This window comes from Ambystoma mexicanum, chromosome 13, assembly GCF_040938575.1.
Source record: "Ambystoma mexicanum isolate Mex_15411 chromosome 13, UKY_AmexF1_1, whole genome shotgun sequence".
Taxonomy (NCBI): domain Eukaryota; kingdom Metazoa; phylum Chordata; class Amphibia; order Caudata; family Ambystomatidae; genus Ambystoma; species Ambystoma mexicanum.
The window spans coordinates 61,511,205-61,529,432 of record NC_090938.1 but is presented as its reverse complement, the minus strand read 5'-3'; the positions used below and the strand labels follow the sequence as shown (position 1 = coordinate 61,529,432).

Here is an 18,228-nt window from a genome sequence, read left to right as displayed (position 1 = left end):
CATTGAAATTGATTGCACAGCAGCTCATCTGTGCTCACTCTGGGGTCGCTATGCACCCAAAGGCTTTTTAACATGCAATGTATGCTACATACAACTAGTAATCAGGGAATCCTGAACAGGGCTGGACTGGCCTATAGGGAACTTTGGAGATTTACCGGCAGGCCTCAGCACTCTGGGCCTCTTTTGTGTTGCATTCCCAAAATTTCCCATAGGAAAAGGGTTAGGCTTGGTGAAAATGTGTAGAATGGGGCCACTTTGAAAATTATTTCCAGGGCCTCTTTTGGTTCCCAGTCCACCCATGATCCTGAACTCTAGTTTTACTCCACGCGGGATACTCTTTATAGTGTGCTCAGTAGGAAGGCGAAGATGCCCCATTCTTTGGCTCAGTGTATTAAAGAATGTTCTACAGCACTCTGGGTTTGGCCCATCCCCTCCCACGGCTCATTGCCTAATTTAAGGTCAAACTATACCCTGTGGTCCGTCTCTGCGCCTGCACCCATCCCTACCAGGGGGCAAGACCCTGCCACAAGGCACATCCTACCAGCGACCTCGTGATTTCTATAGCACAGAACTCCTCTGTCACTTTTAATATGTATATAAACCACAGTGGGGCTATATTATTCTTTATATATGCAAGAGCTTCCACAGAGTACCACACTACTACACACTACTACAAAGCCCTTGAAAGAACGTTATGGCTTCTTGCCTGAAACAGATGTGACAAGAAAGAGTTAACATGCCTGCATTCTTGTTATATTTATTGTCTTCAAACGCCAAAATAAAAAATACAGCACACCCTGTCCTTTCTGGTGCCATGTTTAGAGAGTCCCAGCCAGGGTTCTCACATCCTGCATTAACGTGTCAAAAGAATGTCAAGGAAGGGGAGGAAAGACTCTGGCGACACGGCTGGCAATTGTTTAAAGTCATGGGGGTCAATTCTTATTTTAACCAGTCGCCTGGATTTTCCTGTGCAGTCTTTGATCAGCTTCGAGCCAAACCTTCAACTCTTCAGCAGCCATTTTGAAAACAGGAAGAGGAGCTCCACGTAGCTGTGTTTCCTTCTATTTAACCGGTGCAAGAACAGTCTCTGGGCTTCTTCATTTGTTTGTAATCCATTCTCTTTTCCCAACAATTAAGGACCCATTATGTATGGCGTTTGCACTGTAGCATCAAGTGGGGAGATTACAAGTGTCCTGGCCATCATATGATCTGTAAAGTCAAGGCTGGATACTGCTACATACTCTGTTACTGCCCAGCCATCAAATCAAAAGGCAACAAATAGTCCAGCACACTGAAAGACTCTTCCCATACTGCCTGTAATAAAAGATCAAGCGATATCAAAGCAACAAAACCCCACTCTTTAGGCACCTGCAAATTCCAAAAATGACGTGCAAGGCTCCAGCGGGCCAATGACTTGCTGCGATCATTCCCCACCTCTGGAATAATCTCCCTGAAGACATACAACTCAGCCCCAACCTGAGGGAAAACTCCAAGATCCATCTGTTCTCAAAAGACACCCGGTAAAAAGGACGGCAATCTTTCAAGGGTCCCAGATGCCATTAAGTCATGCCGTGAGTGCTCTATAAATACAATACACATTGAATCCTGTTTCAAGAAGCTATTCAATTCATCTCGCATTTGGCAGTTCAAGGGTTACTACATGTCGATTGGCCTTCACCCCATCTCAACTTTGAAAGTTGAGCTTTCAAAGATTGCTTGAATGCTATGTTGACGTCTTACAGCTCTGTCATGGACCCACTAATGATTGCATTTTGTTCATTGACTTTGTGAAGCATTGGAGCTATTGAGGGGAACCACATGCTTGGTCAAATAATCTATCACAATGCAAAGCCTGGCCCAATGCAAAAAAGTCATAGGGTCTGACATCTGTGACATAACTGCTCTTTGCCTTCCTTTATGGTCGTCTGTGACACCTGCTGCAAGCACTGCGTAACACATGTTTTAATGCAGTATATTTGCGTAGTTAACCTTCCGTCTGGAGAAAGAGAAATCACAGGTGGTTATCACACAATTGGAAAGGCCTCCAAAAGTAGCGAGTGCGTCATGCAAAGCAAAGGTGTGCCTACAATGGTGTGAGAAAATCCAAGCAAGGAGGCAGCATAGACATCGAATATTGTTCAAACAGTAACTTTGACATCACAATTAGAGAGGGATACGATTTCATAAACAACTAATGGGACGAGGGGAACTCTAAACTAAAGAGTAATGTCTATATAAAAATGTGCCTCCATTGGGTAACTACATAGTTATTCCTTTGTGATCCCACGTGATGAAACATACATGTCTAAAACCGTTTCTTATACTTCCTCACCCCTATAGGAATGTCCTACTTTGAATACAATATAACTCCAACGAGGTTATCAACAGAAAGGCCTGCTACAGGCCTGTCTTCCCCTCCAACCTAGGGGGTCTTCAAGAGAAAGGGGTGTTTATTCTAAAAAAAGTCCGTCCCCCGTTGGGGGGGGCCTTAATGAGATTAAAAAAACAATTCGAAAGGTGGCAAATACAAAGTTCCACACTTATTCTAAATGTTCTCAGCCTCCTGGATGGTAACCCTATTCTAAAACACAAAATGTTCCAGCACAAACCACTTCCATCCCTTCAGGATGTTGTAACAGTTCCACAGTATTTGCCGAGATGTGCAGCCTGTAGGGTAAAAGCCCTCTGGCCACTACGGCGGGCTGTCAGCATCGCGTGTAGCAAAGAGTTTACCTCTGGCTCCTGCCAAAGAGTCTGGACTTGTTACTGCTTTCCCTGGCTCCAGCTCCAACAAGGTGGCCACATAAACTGTCTCCAGCCACATTCAAAGATGTATCCCCCGGCCCCAACCAGGTGGCTGAAAACACTGTCGCTTGGCTGCAACCAGGCAATGCAAACACTTCTCGTTTCGTTAGGTCACTGTTTCTAGGGTCTTCAGGTTCACGCCACTTCACTAGGGTCTTACCTGGCATACCGTCTTCTTGGGGTCTTCAGGTGCACCTCCTTTTGTAGGGTGTCAACTGGGATGACATCCTTCTACTGGGGGGAAGAGAGAGCACTATCCCTCGCCTCACTTCTGAGTGTCACTGGGGTTTAGCTTCCGTGCTTGGCTCAATCTCTCGTCGTTGCAGGTCACTTCTAGCATGGGCTGTAGACCAGGGAGCTCTCCCCTTCCCAGTAATCGGTCAGGCAGCCAGAGGCTCCTGGTATCCACTACTCCAGCCTCCTCCTTGCAGCAGCCAGGCAAATGCCCCCCTTCCCAGCATCAAAGAGTTCTAGCATAATTCTCTCTTCTTCTTCACCACCTAGCAAACTGCAGCAGGACCACCACCCTTCCTTCCAAGATGCACACAGCTCTGATTCCCTATCTTTTTAGTCGCTCCCCAGGGCTTTCCCCTTTGCTATCTCACAAACATTCTGAGTCACTGTATCCTAACTGCCTCCTGTCTGTTTACTTCAATAGAAAACTTGAAATGTAGTCCTTCCTCCATTTCCATCGAGGGCAGAGGGCTTAAAGGGGGCCAGTGGCCCTCTTGGATGCAGTTGGAATGAAGACAGTGGGCCTCATTACAAGTCTGGCGGTCCGGAAATAAGGGTGCAGGTAGAAATGTACCGGCACCCGTTCTGGACGCCAGACTACGAGTATGCCTGCAAGGGCCGGTGCTCCCAGCAGGTCTGACCTACCGGGAGCACCGGTCCTTTCAGGCATTTTTTTCACGTAAGCACCGGCCCCATTAGCAACGGTGCCAGAGCTTCTGTGTCCCCACCGCTTGACATTCCGGGCCGCCGGGACTTGTAATATCTCGGTGGCACCGGGATATCAGGCGGTGCAAACGGTGTTACGTGGTCAGCAGCAATAACGCTGGCAGGTTACCACCGACCTTGTAATGAGGCCCAGTGGCTCTGCACGAGATGATGGGGGTGTGCTGTGCTCTACCCCACGGATCTGCTATTTCTGCTGCTCCTGCCCCTCTTCCTTGGTTTACATAATTTCTGTAGTGCTCCAGTTTGTTTCATTGATTGATTGATTGATTGAGGAGCAGTGAAGAATCCTTTTGATGTATTCTGGAATTGGTGAAATTGGGTCATGTTACTCCAACCTAGGGGCACAAGAGAGAGCCTTCTGGATGTTATACATATCCTGTTTCACCACCAGTTCCCATTTTATATTTAAGCCATCCGAGTCCAGTCCAAGTTTTCCTTACTATGGACTGTTGCTTTATGACATAAAAAGTTCCTAAACAAAAAGAAAATATTTTCAAATGGTAAGAGTGCCATTTGACATTTTCTTCTTCTCCAATGTGGCTACTCTGGATCTTCCTTAAACCGGAATGGTGCCTTATGGGAGCTGGAGTTGAACATTACGTGTGGACATCAAGCGAACTAGGCTTTGGGTGTCCACTCCTCATTACCTTGGTATTGTACCTCCACTATCTCGTGGGCCTGCTCCCACATTAGACAAATTGTCTTGAAGCCTGGCCAGCCCTGCTAAGCCTTATTTGGCCGAGTGCAAGGGATAGAAGAATAAATAAGTTAATAAGCGGCCAGATGGTGGCAAGTGCAGGGTAAGAGCAGAATAAGTGCTGGTAGGGGACTGTAGGGGTACAGAAAACAGTCCCCAGGTGCGATGGTTTGCCAGGGGTGCAGGGCAAGTGTGCAAAAAAGCGGGGCCTGGCCTGGACCCAAGATCAGAAAGGGTGGCCAGGTAACCAGTGCAGTTTCAGCCAGGAATATTAGCAGGGGAGAGAGGCAGAGAAAGCAGAAGCAAAGAGGAAGGGTTTTGAGGTGTTTCCGGAACCGGAGATGGTTCTCCTTAGGTTTCAGGGAGGCAGGAAGGCTGTTCCAGAGGGAGGCCCCTGCTGAAGAGAGTGATCTGCCACCAACTCGTTCCTTGGAGAAGCGACTGACCCTGAGGGAGTTCGAGGCAGATGAGCGAAGAGCTCGAGAAGGAAGATATTTAGGAAGAGAGAGTTGAAGGTATTGCGGCCCAGACCCCAGAAGGCCTTGTGTACAATTCAGAGGGTTTTGAACTTAATCCTCACAGCCACTGGGAGCCAATGCAGAGATTTCAATCCTGGAGAGATACGATCCCTGGGCTTGAGGCCAAGGATAAGTCTCGCAGTCCTGTTCTGGATAAGTTGCAGAGGGCGGAGAGTAGAGGCAGGCAGATTTAGATAGAGGCTGTTACAATAGTCCAGTCTAGAGAGGACCAGGGCTCTGGAGATGGTGAGCTTCTGGGGGAAGAAGAGGAAAGGAAGAATATCTCTGAGGAGGTGCAGGTGGTAGTGGGATTTCTTAGAGACATCTAAGATGTGAGGGGAGAAGGAGAGTGTGGAGTCGAAGATGACCCCAAGGTTTTTAGCCTTGCAGGTGGGAGTAGGAAGAGGGCCAAGAGAGGCCAGCCAGAGAGCTGCAGGGAAGGAGGGAGTGGGTGTGCCGATAAGTAGAATCTCAGTCTTACTGGCATTAAGGCAGAAGTCGTTGGCGGCAGACCACTCCTGGATGGCAGACAGACAGTCAGAGATGAGGGAAGGAGAGGAGGAGGCCGAGGGTAGCCTAAAAATGAGCTGGGTATCATCCGCATAGCACGGATATAGCACAAATACAAATGCAAAATACACTGAAAGTTGGGACAGAGAGCGGCGATGCGGTGGGCAAGGAGTGCCAGGTATTGGTTGAACTGCCAGGGAGAGAGGTTAGATCCCTGGGGGACACCACAGGTAGAGAAAAAGATGTCGGAGAGGAAGGACCCTAGTTGGACCTGGGAGGGTCGGTTGGAGAGGAAAGAAGTCAGCCACGCGAGAGCCTGTCCAGTGATACCCAGGTTGTCACGGAGACGGTTGAGCAGGGTGGCATGATTGACAGTGTCAAAGGCAGAAGAGAGATCAAGTAAGATGAGGACACACAGGGTGTTGGAGTCAAGGTAGGGTTGGAGAGCAGGTCTTCACGGATGTTCAGGAGAGCAGTTTACGTGCTTCTGGCAGCCCTGAAGCCAGACTGATGGTCATGAAGACAACCAACAGATTTGGTGTGGAGATTAAGCTGGGAGATGGCTAGTTTCTCCAGGAGCTTGCCCAGGAAGGGAGTGATGGAGATTGGGTAATAGTTAGCTGGGCAGGAGGGGTCAGCAGAGGGTTTCTTAAGAAGAGGGTGCACGAGGGAGTGCTTCAGGGGGGATGGGAAGACTCCGGTAGCGAAGGAGTGATTGCAGAAATCGGCCAGGGCAGGAGCCAGGGAGTCGATGTGTTCCTTGATAGTTTTGGAGGAACAGGGGTTTACCTGTTTCGACGAGACTTTCATAGATCGGACATGTCGAGAAACCTTGTCTGCAGAGAAAATGGGAAAGGCAGAGAAGGAGGGAGGGGGGTGGCTGCAGTAGGATCAGAGGAAGAGCAGGGAGTAGAGGGAGGGAGGCGATAGGAGGAGAGTGAGGACAGGATGTCCCGAGTTTTTTAAATGAAGTGAGAAGCCAGTGCCGTGCAGAGGGCCTGGGAGGGGACAGGAGAGGTAGAGACTGCGGCAGGATTGGCCAGTTCCTTGCAGATTTGAAAGAGTTCAGCCGAGTTGTTAGATGCCGCAGAGATGCAGGCTTGGATATGGGCTCTCTTCTTGGTGAGAACGGAGAGCCGGTATTGCCATTGCAGCAGGCGGCAGGCCAGTTTGTCAGAGGATGAACATGAAGCACGCCATTTCCTCTCGGCCATCCTGCACTTGCATTTTAGGGTGACGAGATCCAAGTCATACCAGGAGTTACACTTGGCTTTGGGCTTCAGGTGGATTCTCATGACAGGGGAAAGGATATCAAGAGTATCAGATATAGCAGAGTGGAGCGTGGAGAGGGCATTGTCAGGGTGAGAGTCAGCCAAAGGGGGAGGAGGGGTGATATGGTGGCGGCTAAAGCCTCAACTGACACGCGCTTCATGGGTCGGATGACCGAGAAGCAGGGTGGCAGTGATGGAGGTGGCTTGGCCTGAGGGGTAGGGAGGGTCAGGTGGGAGGATAGGAGTAAGTGATCACTCCAGGAGAGAGGAGTGGAGAGAGGGACAGAGAGGGGAAGGTCAGAGGAGATCAGAGCATGGAGAGCGTGCCCTGCAGAATGAGTCGGGCCAGAGGGGAGAATGGAGAGTGAGAGAGAGTCGCAGAGGTCGCGAAAGTGTCCGGAGGGGGGACAGGAGGCATCCAGGTGGATATTGAAGTCTCCAAGAAAGAGGAGTTGAGTGGTTGAGGCCAAGAGTGAGAAGGAGAGGTCCGCCCACTCGGAGAGGAAGGAAGAGATCTGACCAGGTGGCCGATATATAGTAGCCACAGTAAGGGAATGGCTAGGAGAGAGAGAGAGCCGACAGACAAGGCATTCAAAAGAGGAGTAGGTCTGCATAGGAGTGACAGAGGCAGGAATCCACTCAGGAAAGATAAGGGCCACACCCCCACCAGAGCGGTTGGGCCTGAGCAAGGAGATATTTTATTTCAAATACTGTAGCAGTGTAAGACGGAAAGGTCCTGAGCCTGCCTTGAGGAGTACAAGAGAAACTGGTGGTGCTAGAGGCATCAAATAAAGACATGCTCCAGCTTTCAGGGAGATGGCTGTAATTTTCTTCTTAAAAGGTGCACCGGAACTAAAGCTGCATTTTGTGACAATATTCCAGTGGCAAACGACTCCCTTCTAAATGTATAGAAGTCCAACCCACCCACCAATCCAATGTATGCTTATTTATTATTATTTAGTTTTTGGGAAAAGTATTGTATTTTGTATTTTATTGAATTTATATAGCGTTTAAATCCAAAACGCTTTACAAGAGGAACCAACAGTATACAGCAAGCATTACATAACAATTGAATAAATGGATCTGATCTCATTCATACAATTGTGAAGTACCAACGCCCTAGGTAATTTGCAACAATGTAAGAGGACTATTTCCACAGTACCAAATCAAAATTACCCAGTTGCCACTCTGTCTCTCAGCTTGCAGCATACACATTCACTGACCAATAGGATGGCTCACCTCGCGACTGGCACATTCCTTGACCAACAGAAAGAAACAGGAGCAGATTTAGGCCATGGCCCGCTATATGGCTGACCAATGCACCATCAGCGCTGCAGAGGCCTACAAAGTAGCAAAAATGGCCAAATTGCTCAGGGAGGGGGCTAAAAAGGGTCATTTCGCAAACAAGGAAAGAATGTTTCCAGTGTCCCTCCCCTAATTATTTTGCTGGGGGTGCTCAAGCACTCATCACAAAGCAGCTGGTTACCTGCAGGGGAGTGCTATTTATTTATTTAATAGTGTTTTTATAACTCACCTAGTGCCGTAGCTGAGTTCCAGTTCTAGGTGCGAATCCGGGTTTCGAACTTCTGGTGCTCTGCGTGATCTTGTTTGCAAGACCAGCGCGTTGCCCCTGTGCTATCCAATTCCTGGGCGGGATGGGGCTGTGCAGCCCCCTCTTCCAACCATTCATTGCTGGCAGACTACAGACCCGAAAGCAAGGTTCGGACAACATTAGCATTTTCATGGTTTTCCCAAAACTATGCACTTGGTATTGAGATGTGACATGTTTGTGAGCACTCCTAATTTTGTCAAACAAAAGTCAAAGAAACACATCGAGAAAATGAGAGTTGTCCAAGACCACAGAAATGCGATCAAGAGTACACCATTTTGATCAGTTTTCACTTCAACGACTAAGCTACTGAGCACATTTCCTCCAGGACTCTTAAGAGACACCAGTCAATGTGCGGCTTCTCCATAGCCTCCTGGGGCTGTGTCCCCAGGATTATGGGACTCGATACCGAGGGCACCCCTCAGGGAACACAGGATTATCTGGGGTTACTGACATCGAGAAAATCATTCTGAAAGATCATGGCTTCCGTTGATGAAACATTGCTGGCCTGGCAGGAAATTAATTTTCCATGCCTTTTGGAATGTGAAACATCGCATTGATTGGCAGAGCCCAGCTGAGAGCTGACCCCGGGGGTCATTGGCAGAAACCCAAGAACCCAGACCATTACCTGACCCCTCCTTCCACCTTGACCCTGCTCTAGGCGTATTTAGCACCACGTTGCAATGATGAAAACTCGTTAGCATAGCTGTGGTGGAATGAGTTAGCACACTGTTGGTAAGGGGTCACCAAAAGCCATACAGCTGTTCAAGATTAAATAGCCGCCACAAGCCTCTCGTGAAGTTGTCTTTACTGGTTTAAAAGTCAGATTTCCTAAAGTGTCTGGGGTTTTTCCAAGGTTTAGGAGAATAAAAGCACAATCTTCGCGAAGCGTATGGGCATGAAAGGGCCAGGACCCTAGGGAGGATGGTTATTTGCAATTAAAATCCAGGAATTCCTGTAACGGCAAAAGAACACATGTATCATTACAACTGAAGTTACATAAAAAAAAGATAGATATAAAAATAAATGTAACAGTGCTTCAATTAACTACAATAAATACACCCATGTAAACAGCAATAGCACAGAACTAAAACAACATTTCACTAAGACATCGTCATTTATTGGATTTAAAAGGTGCCACTCACTTTCCCACACATCTCCCACCCTGCTCCATTTCCTTCATTGTGTAGCATATCCCAACCCAGTTGCTTAAAAGTGCTTATATAATCTGTTTCATGTGTTAAAGAAGCAGCTGATTGTTGTTTAATTCTTTCAGTATCATTCTTGTAATATATTTTCAGTGCACAACAATTGTGTTTTTTTAAAGACACTGTGTAAAACATGTCATCTTTTTCGCTAGAGCTATGTTGGCCAGAACATTTATTTGTAATGTCTCCGTTTTTACCGTGGGGTATTTTTCACTGTGTTCCAATAGGATAGACTAAGTAGAAGAATAAAGGAAGTTTTAGACACCCATCCCTCATGCTGAGTGCACAATGATTCACTGGGACATAGTCATTCACTCATTGCCTTCTCCTTCTTTCACAGGACGAACTAAAAACCACCAAAATACGTCTAGCTGAGAAGCTCTGTAAAGAAAACTACCAGGAAAACCCCTCCATCACATGTGTTCTGATGGTATCAACATCAGCACTTTATCCTCGTTGCCTAAATATTCATGACGAAAGAGGAAAGAAACTAGGTACTCTTCTTGATCATTTAACGACCATTGACCCAGGTGAAATTTTTAATGAAGGGACCCTTGAAGTTATTTACAAGTATAATGTTGGCTGTTGCTGTCCGAAAAGTATTTGTGTCAAGTGGGGTTTAGGGAGCTCTGCAAATATATCCTTTAGCAAGCAACTAAAGCAGTGGAACTCCCTGTATTAGGATAAGGCACTACATGGCCATTATGAGTTATAAGTTATACACCACAAATGCAATTGTAGTTGGGCATTGTCTTACGGTACCACCGGGGAGGGGGGGGGATAAACCATGCCCTTTGCAAGTTCAAAACCTGGCAGAGCAGACTCCGCCCTTAATTTTCCCATGGTCCATACCTTCAGCCCCATTGTGCATATAATACCTAATATTACAGCGTTTAGAAGCAATATAAAAAAACACGAAGCAATATACAAGAACTTGATATTGTTGTTAAGATTTAATAAAATATATTTGATCTAATATAATTAAAGTTTTCTTTACCAAGTAGAGACATACTTGCCCTTGGATATAGTTAGGGCGTGCCTGAAAGATCCCAGTATAGCACAGGAATCTTTAGCTCTCTTAATGCAGTTAAAGTAATGCAATAACAATGCACAATATTTGCTACAATGACAACTAGTGTCAGTCAACTGAATTTATTCATACAGCAAGTTAATTGTGTCTCAAAGCGCCCACATGGCAACAGGGATGGAACATGGGATTGAAACAATATATACAATGGAAGAGAAAGACGAACCTACTAAGCCTTGTGAGTATTCAGAACGCGCATGTGCAAAGAGAGAAGAGGGAGGAGGGAATGGGGGAAAGTGAGGCAGAAGCTGAGGCGATTGGGTGTGGGAGGCCAGGGCCCTGTGGACACATAAGGGCCCTGGTTATCAATCATAGTGACTGCGAGGTTAGCCGAGGAGGGAAGAAGGGAAAGCAGAAGTGAAAAGGAAAGTCTTTAGGAGCTTCTGGAATTTGAGGAGGTCCGACTCAAGAGGAAGAGGAAGGGAGAGGCTGTTCTACAGGAGGAAGCCTGCTGAAGTAAGAGCTTGGCCTCCGGCCCTCCATTTAGCGAAACGCTTCACACGCAGAGAGTTGGTACCAGAGGAACGTAGAAGTCTAGAGGGAGAATATTTAGTGATAACACGTTGCAGATGGCGTGGTGCCCGGCCCCAGACAGCCTTGTGGATGATGCAGATGGATTTGAAATTAATCCATGCAGCAACCAGGAGTCAGTGAAGAATTTTTAGGGCAGGAGAGAGGCGGTCCCGGGGCTTGAGGCCAAGGATAAGTCTTGCTGCCTTATTCTGGATTAGCTGGAGGGGGTCTTTGAGAGGGAGCAGGTAGATTCAAGAGTAGGCTGCGTCAAGCCTAGAGAGAACCAGAGCTCTGGTAACATTGAGCTTCTGGAGGAAAGTGAAAAAAGGGAGTATTAGTTTGAGAAGGAAGAGTTGAAAGTTGGACATCTTGTCAATGTCCTGAATGTGAGGGAGGAGAGAGAGGAGTCAAAGATGACTCCAAGGGTTTTGGCTTCAGATGAAGGACAAGGGGGGAGCCCATAGAGGATGGCCAGAGTGAAGAAAGAGGGAGCAGGGGTCCCAATAGGAAGGATCTCAGTCTTTCTGGCATTGAGGCAGAGATCATTGGAAGTGCACCAGGACTGGATAGGAGATAGGCAGTCCGGGATGATGGAAGAAGCAAGAGGGTCAGCATAAAGTTTGAAGAAGAGTTGAGTGTCACCTGCAAAGCACTGGAAGTTGGGAGAGAAGGAAGAAATGATGCGTGCCAGCATAGCAAGGCAAGTGTTTTAAGAGCCAGGGGGAGAGGTTGGAGCCCTGGGGGACACCACAGGAGGAGAAGGAGGTAGGCGAGGAGAAGGTGTCCAGAGTAACCGGGAACGTACGGTCAGTTAGGAAGGAGGTCAGCCAGTCCAGTGCCCGTTCCGAGATACCCAGGGTATCATAGAGCCATTTTATGAGGATGGAGTGGTTGACCGTGTCAAATGCAAAGGCGATATCAAGTAGAATGAGGACAGCTGGAGAGTTAGAATCCAGAGATGCGAGCAGTTCTTGCCGGGTGTTCAGAATAGCAGTTTCCATGCCTCTGCATGCTTGCAATCCAGATTGATTAGTCATGGAGATGGCCAACAAGGTCAGTGTATGAGGTATGTTGGTGGAAGGCCAACTTCTCCAGGAGTTTCCCAAGGCAGGGGGTGATTGAAATAGGGCGGTAGTTAGCTGGACAAGTAGGGTCTGCTGAAAGCTTTTTTAGGAAGTGGCACACAAGGGAGGGCTTGAGGGAGGAGGGGAAAGATCCAGTAGCAAAAGAGTGGTTGCAGAAATCAGCAAGAGCGGTGGCAAGAGAGACAATGTTGTCCTTGATGGTTCTGGAGGAGCAAAGGGAAACCTGTTTGGAGGAGACCTTCATAGAGTGGACAACTCTGGTGACCTCATCAGACGTGACAGGGGAGAAGGAGGAGAGAGAGGAGGAAGGAGGGTGGGAGACCATAGAAGGCAAGGGGTTTGGGGAGGCGTTGGGGGAGAGGGTAGCAAGGGTGTTCAGGATGTCCAGAGTTTTTGTGCTGAAGTGAGTGGCCACTGCGTTGCAGGGGGCCTAGGAAGGTAGAAGGGAGGAGGAGCCTGCAGAAGGGTTGGCTAGTTCCCTGCAGATAGAGTTCAGCCGAGTTGTTGGATGCACCAGATACCCGTGCCTGGATGTGGGCCCTTTTCTTGGCACAAATGGAGAGTCTGTATTGCCTTTGGAGCAGGCGGCAGGCCAGTTTGTCAGAGGGTGAGCCTGAAAGTTTGCCATTTCCGTTCTGCAGTTCTGCACTTGCGTTTCAGGGCTGCAAGGTCGGAGTCATACCAGGTATTCCGCCTAGAGGCAGGTTTCAGACAGATCCTCACGACTGGGGCAAGAATGTCCGGAGTGTTAGTAATGGCCAGATTGGGGGTGCTGAGAGCAGAGTCAGAGGTAGAGTCAGGGCTAGGGGGGCAAGGGGAAATGAAGGTGGATGAGAAGGCAGTAGCTGACACTCGTTTCATCAGACGGATATTTGTGAACGAGGTTGGCAGGGCTAGAGGAGGTGCAGTCAGAGGGCCAATGGGACCCAGGGAAGAAGAGAGGCAAGAGTGGTCTGACCAGGAGAGAGGTGTGATCAGAGGGGGGCAGTGGAAGACCAGAGTGTATGAGGGCATCAAGAGTGTGTCCTCCAGAGTGGGTTGGACCCGACTGGAGAATGAAGAGGGAGAGTGAGGTGCAAAGGTCAAGGAAGAGTGTGGATGCTAAGATAGAGGAGTCCAAATGGATGTTGGAGTCCCCCAGGGGAAGGCGTTTGGAGGTGGTAGTGAGGAGAAAGCAGCAGAAGTCAGCCCATTCAGAGAGGAACAGGGAGTTTAGTGCCAGGAGGCCTGTAGATAGTGGCAATGGTCAGAGAGGAGGAGGGAGAGATGAACAAATTGCAGACAAGGTTCTCGAAGGAAGAGTAAGGCTGAGTGGTTATGAGGGAAGCAGGAACCCACTCAGAAGATTAAGGCAACCTCACCGCCAGCACGGTTAGGTCATGGCTTGGAAAAGATCTTGTAAACATTGGGTCAAAAGCAGTGACTGAGCTGGCATTGAACCACGTCTCAGTAAGAGAGAGAATGTTGAGGTCAATGTTTTCAAGAAGGAGGCAGATGTCGGCAGAGTGTGTTTTGGCTGAACAGGCATTGAGTGTGGTCAGGTGAAGGAGGTCTCCGCCTCTGAAGGTTTTCCGAGGAGGAGTGCAGGGGCGTGGTACACCAGTTAGAGGGGGAGGAAGATAATTGTATATGTAAAGTTAGTAAATCATTGGGCGTTGCATGAACAGAGGGAAGGAGCGATATGATTAATGTAGGCCAGGAGTCTGCAACTTTTGGTTCATCCAAAGTTTTGGACTACAACACCCATCAGCCTAGATAGCATATTCAATTGGTACAGATCGTGGAATTCTTTGTTCAAACCATCTGGAGAGCCGAAGGTTACAGACCCCCGGCATAGGGTGATGGTGGGGGAAATGGGGCACTAGTAAAGGATGCATTTTGTTTTGAAAGATGGGCATTGTGATAGGTTATGTTATGGTATAGGATATTAATACCCCGCACTGTCACCAGCAGAGTGGTCCGCTGTGGTAAATTATCACTGGAGCACACTGTCCTCTAAGAGCTGCCTGACGACACGAGTGTAGTAGCCAGTTAGAAAGAGGATTTGGATTCTAGCATTGTAGATGTCAAAGCTCTACTTATCACGTGTGAAGAATTTGCTGTCATGCTCCTGGGTGGTGATGAGGTGTATCGGCCGTGCCGCCTGCATGTTCTGTTGCATCACTTAATGGTAAATAGTACAAAAATCCTCGGAGAGGACCAAAATTTTAGAGGGATTAAAACAAGCCTCAAAAACGCACCGTGATCTGCCCAGTAATTCAATGTCCTATAATCCTGCCGCCAATTACACCACATGCATTCCTGTTTATTTTGTTAATCTACTTTTTTTTATAGGGTTCTCTGCCTACCTCCCCACATACATCTATACTCCTGCTCCTTTTCCCCAGTAGTATTCTCATTTAGAACAGGCCCTGGCTGCTTTCAGAGGATCGATTTTGCAATATTTCCCATCAATCCAGGGGTTTGTAACCAACACATATGCATGGGGTCCAATGTGTACCTTTATTGTCACGATACACAAAATACCAAGCTCTACCGTCTCTGTCCAGGGCTATGGTAGCTCATGTACTTACTATGAGGACATGGCTATTACACATACCAAACGGCAATGCATGTGCTTGTTTAAGATATAACAAATCGCCAATCAGACAATCCGGCTGGACACATCTTATCTAATTAGGTCTCTTACTCTTAGCTTTCAGCTGAGATCAGGGTGATTAAAGGACTGGGAACATGGCCCATGTGACTTTTCAATTGAAGTTGCTTTACCTGTTCTTTTAAACTAATGTATCGTTTTACTATAATCTAACGATACATCAACAGTTTTTATCTGGTAGGGAATGAGCTCACCACACTTTAGACCTACCACACTTCACCTTCTTTTGCTTCCATGCCTATGTAAAATTAATAAAAAAAGACCTACCACACTTCACTACCCACGTTTCAAAGCCAGTGGAGTATGATGATTTATTTTTAATTGGACGGGGTAAATGTTGCCCACAAATATGCAGGAGCGACTGCGTGTAGCGAAGGAACCTGGACCAACCAAAGGGCGTTTCTGGAGGGGTTCCTACTCTCCTCCCCGAGGAACATTTTAAAAATGACAGGTTAAAATAGAGTATTTTACAATACCCTGTGTGAAAAACTGTGTGAAAAGCCACATAGTTTTCACTCAGTTTTGGAGGGTAAGTCATGAAAAATCCAAGAGATGCAAGTGACCATCAGTGCACAGAAGCATTTTCCAACACATTTTCATAATGACTTTTGCCCCACAATGCATGCCAGTGTAAAAAACATGTTCATGCTGGCTTTGCCCAGTCACTTTTGTGTTGGATGTACCAATATATGCCAGCATAACCATTTAAGAACATGCTAATGTTTACGTTACGCATAATGCCAGTAATGATACAATAAGAAAACATGTCCAGACTGGCTGCACCATTGCAGGACAATATAGCAATGTAAGAACACTCATCATGCTGGCTTTACCATTGATCCCAGTAAAAAAATGTATGTAATGCCACACTAAAGAAATATATCCAGACTGGCTGCACCAAAGTAGGCCAGTCTAGCCACGTAATAAGGCTTATCTTGTTTGCTTTACCATTGATTCACAATAAAAGAAAATGCCATGCCACAGTAAGAACATGTATCCAGACTGGCTGCCAAATGCCCCCCTTGACCCTAAATCAGCAGCCCGAGGCCAGCACAAACAAGCACACGCATTCACATGCGCACCCACCCATGCTCCATTCACTTTCTCATTCACACATGCACTTACAGATACAAACCCATGCAAACACAAACACCATAATAACTTCCAAGGTAAGCCCTGCTTGGCTGCAGAAAAATGAAATGCCTTCATTTCATGTTTGCCAAGATTCAAGTTTAAAATGCCCAGATGCGAGTATGCTAGATTCAGAATTTGGCCCTTCCAAAATGGCTGCCCTGTTTGCCCCGAGCTGCTCCACTGATGTTAAGCACGCACTCAGCCCGCCTCTGAATTCTGCTGATTAGGCAGCTTCTGTTGTTATGGCCAAGTGCCCAAGGAGCTGGCAGGTGACGTCGTCCCCCTGCAAAGGCCAACTCCTAAGGCCATTTTCCTCTCCTGTCCGGCCCTGTCACACCATGGAAGGTCGCTGTTCGACAAGCACCACTGAATGGTATGTTTCTCCAAATGTAATAGTCATCAAAAATGCCATCAGATTATATGTTCCTGACATATTGCCGCAAGAGAAACCTACCAAACTACCTTGCTCCCCGCTGCCACCTCGCACCTACCCTGTTCTCTCAACAAGTGTCACGCTTATGGCAACCTGCACACCCCTGCCTAGGAGCACTCAGATATCAGCGCCTCACAGCACATACTGCACACAGCAAGCAATCCTTCAATACTCCCATGATATCATTCTGCCGGAATATACGGTTAGGATCAAGCATGCATACAACGATGCGCGATCGGAATTCTCTCCTCGCAAACCAGAGCATAACAACATCCCGTTCAGAGACCTACCTCTACCAGATGCGATTACAAGCCTCACCCTTTAAACCGCACCTCACACATGACTACCCTATCAGGAACTGATCAGTCAAAGTGCTCATTATCCAGCTCTTTACTGTGAGAAACCTGAAGTTGTCTCACTTTCTAGTCCCCAGGGATCTGTCACTCAAGTGTCATCCAGGTGGCCAGGACACGGCCATCGCTATTGGATCTAGTTCCTGGGGTGGACCAGTGAGGGAGGATCACCTGGATGGGGGGGGGTCCTCAGGGAGTGTCAGTGGGACACCGATGGGTGAGATGCGGTATCCCCCTTCTTCTAACACTTTTTCCCCATCCTGCCATGTAGGATACACAGAACCTCTATCCCCCCCCCCTTTTCCAACACAAACACTTTCACACAATACGAAGGACAATGGAATAACACCAGAGCCGTTTAGCTGACATGTTCCAACATAAGGCTCAGGCAAAGTCAGGCAATTGACCAGACTCACACACACACCTGACAGCCCTTTCCCTTACCCACAGGGATAAAATATGGAGCACAAGTGCACACGAGGAGCAAGGCAGAGGACACGAAAAAACAGCTATCCAAGCATGGCAAGTCAAGAGAAGGAGAAAGGCGGCGAGAACCGAAAGGACGGCAAGGAGAGAAGCGACCTTGCCCTTTCCGACCCAGACACGCGAAGCCTCCGCGGAAGGAATCAAGACAGTGAACAATAGCCAGCGTGTGTTACAGCAGTTGTCAACGGTACACAGAGCATGTCTACACTGATAAGCAGGACAGAGAGGGACGTCTTCTACCGTGGTACCGGTGTTGACTCCAGATACAAGAAAAGTCAAGCGGTTCATCACAACCGGTGAGTCGAGGGGAGAGCTGATCAGAAACCGAACGGTGTTGAACAAAAGTCGCAAAGTGGCAATTTAAGGAATATTCAAAGAGCTGTTAATAGAGAAGGGAAAACCAGCTGCAGAGGGGTCCGGCACCAGGTGGGTGCTCACTCGAGAGACTGGTTAAATCCCACGTTTGTTGAAACTACCGAAACCAAAATGCTGTAGGAGAGCAGCAAAAGAAAGGTCAAAGTGGTCATACAGGTGTCTTGCAAAATCCTCTGCACAGTCGAAAGTCTTTGACTGCCAAACGATTAGAAAGCAAGGAAAGCAAAAGTTGACAAGAGTGAACCCGACAGAGGGATGCTAATAGAACGAGGCAAAGCAGGAAGAAGTCCCAATGAACAGTGTGTTGACAAGAGTGAACCGGCCGAGGGATGTCCGCAATGAACTGTTTAAAAGACATTAAGGCTTGTGAATACGAAAGGTGAAGTTGTTTTGAATATCATAGCCACAATGAACCCAACAGACTGAGGCTAAAATTCAAGAAGGGTCTGAGCCCGGAAGACGGGGATCCTAGGGTGAAAAGCTGTCACCCAAAGATTTGTAAAAGCAAAAGGAGAAAGCGTGTGAAGG

General features: G+C 47.6%; 1 protein-coding gene across 1 annotated transcript in view; it reads left to right on the top strand.

Annotated features, from left to right (window-relative positions):
• The window catches only part of CD34 (CD34 molecule), a 142,669-nt gene that overhangs the window by 66,128 nt on the left and 58,313 nt on the right, over positions 1-18,228 (top strand). Inside the window, exon 5 of the mRNA XM_069633268.1 lies at positions 9,919-10,072. Coding sequence (XP_069489369.1) covers positions 9,919-10,072 — 154 coding nt within the window. The remainder of the gene's footprint in view (positions 1-9,918; positions 10,073-18,228) is intronic.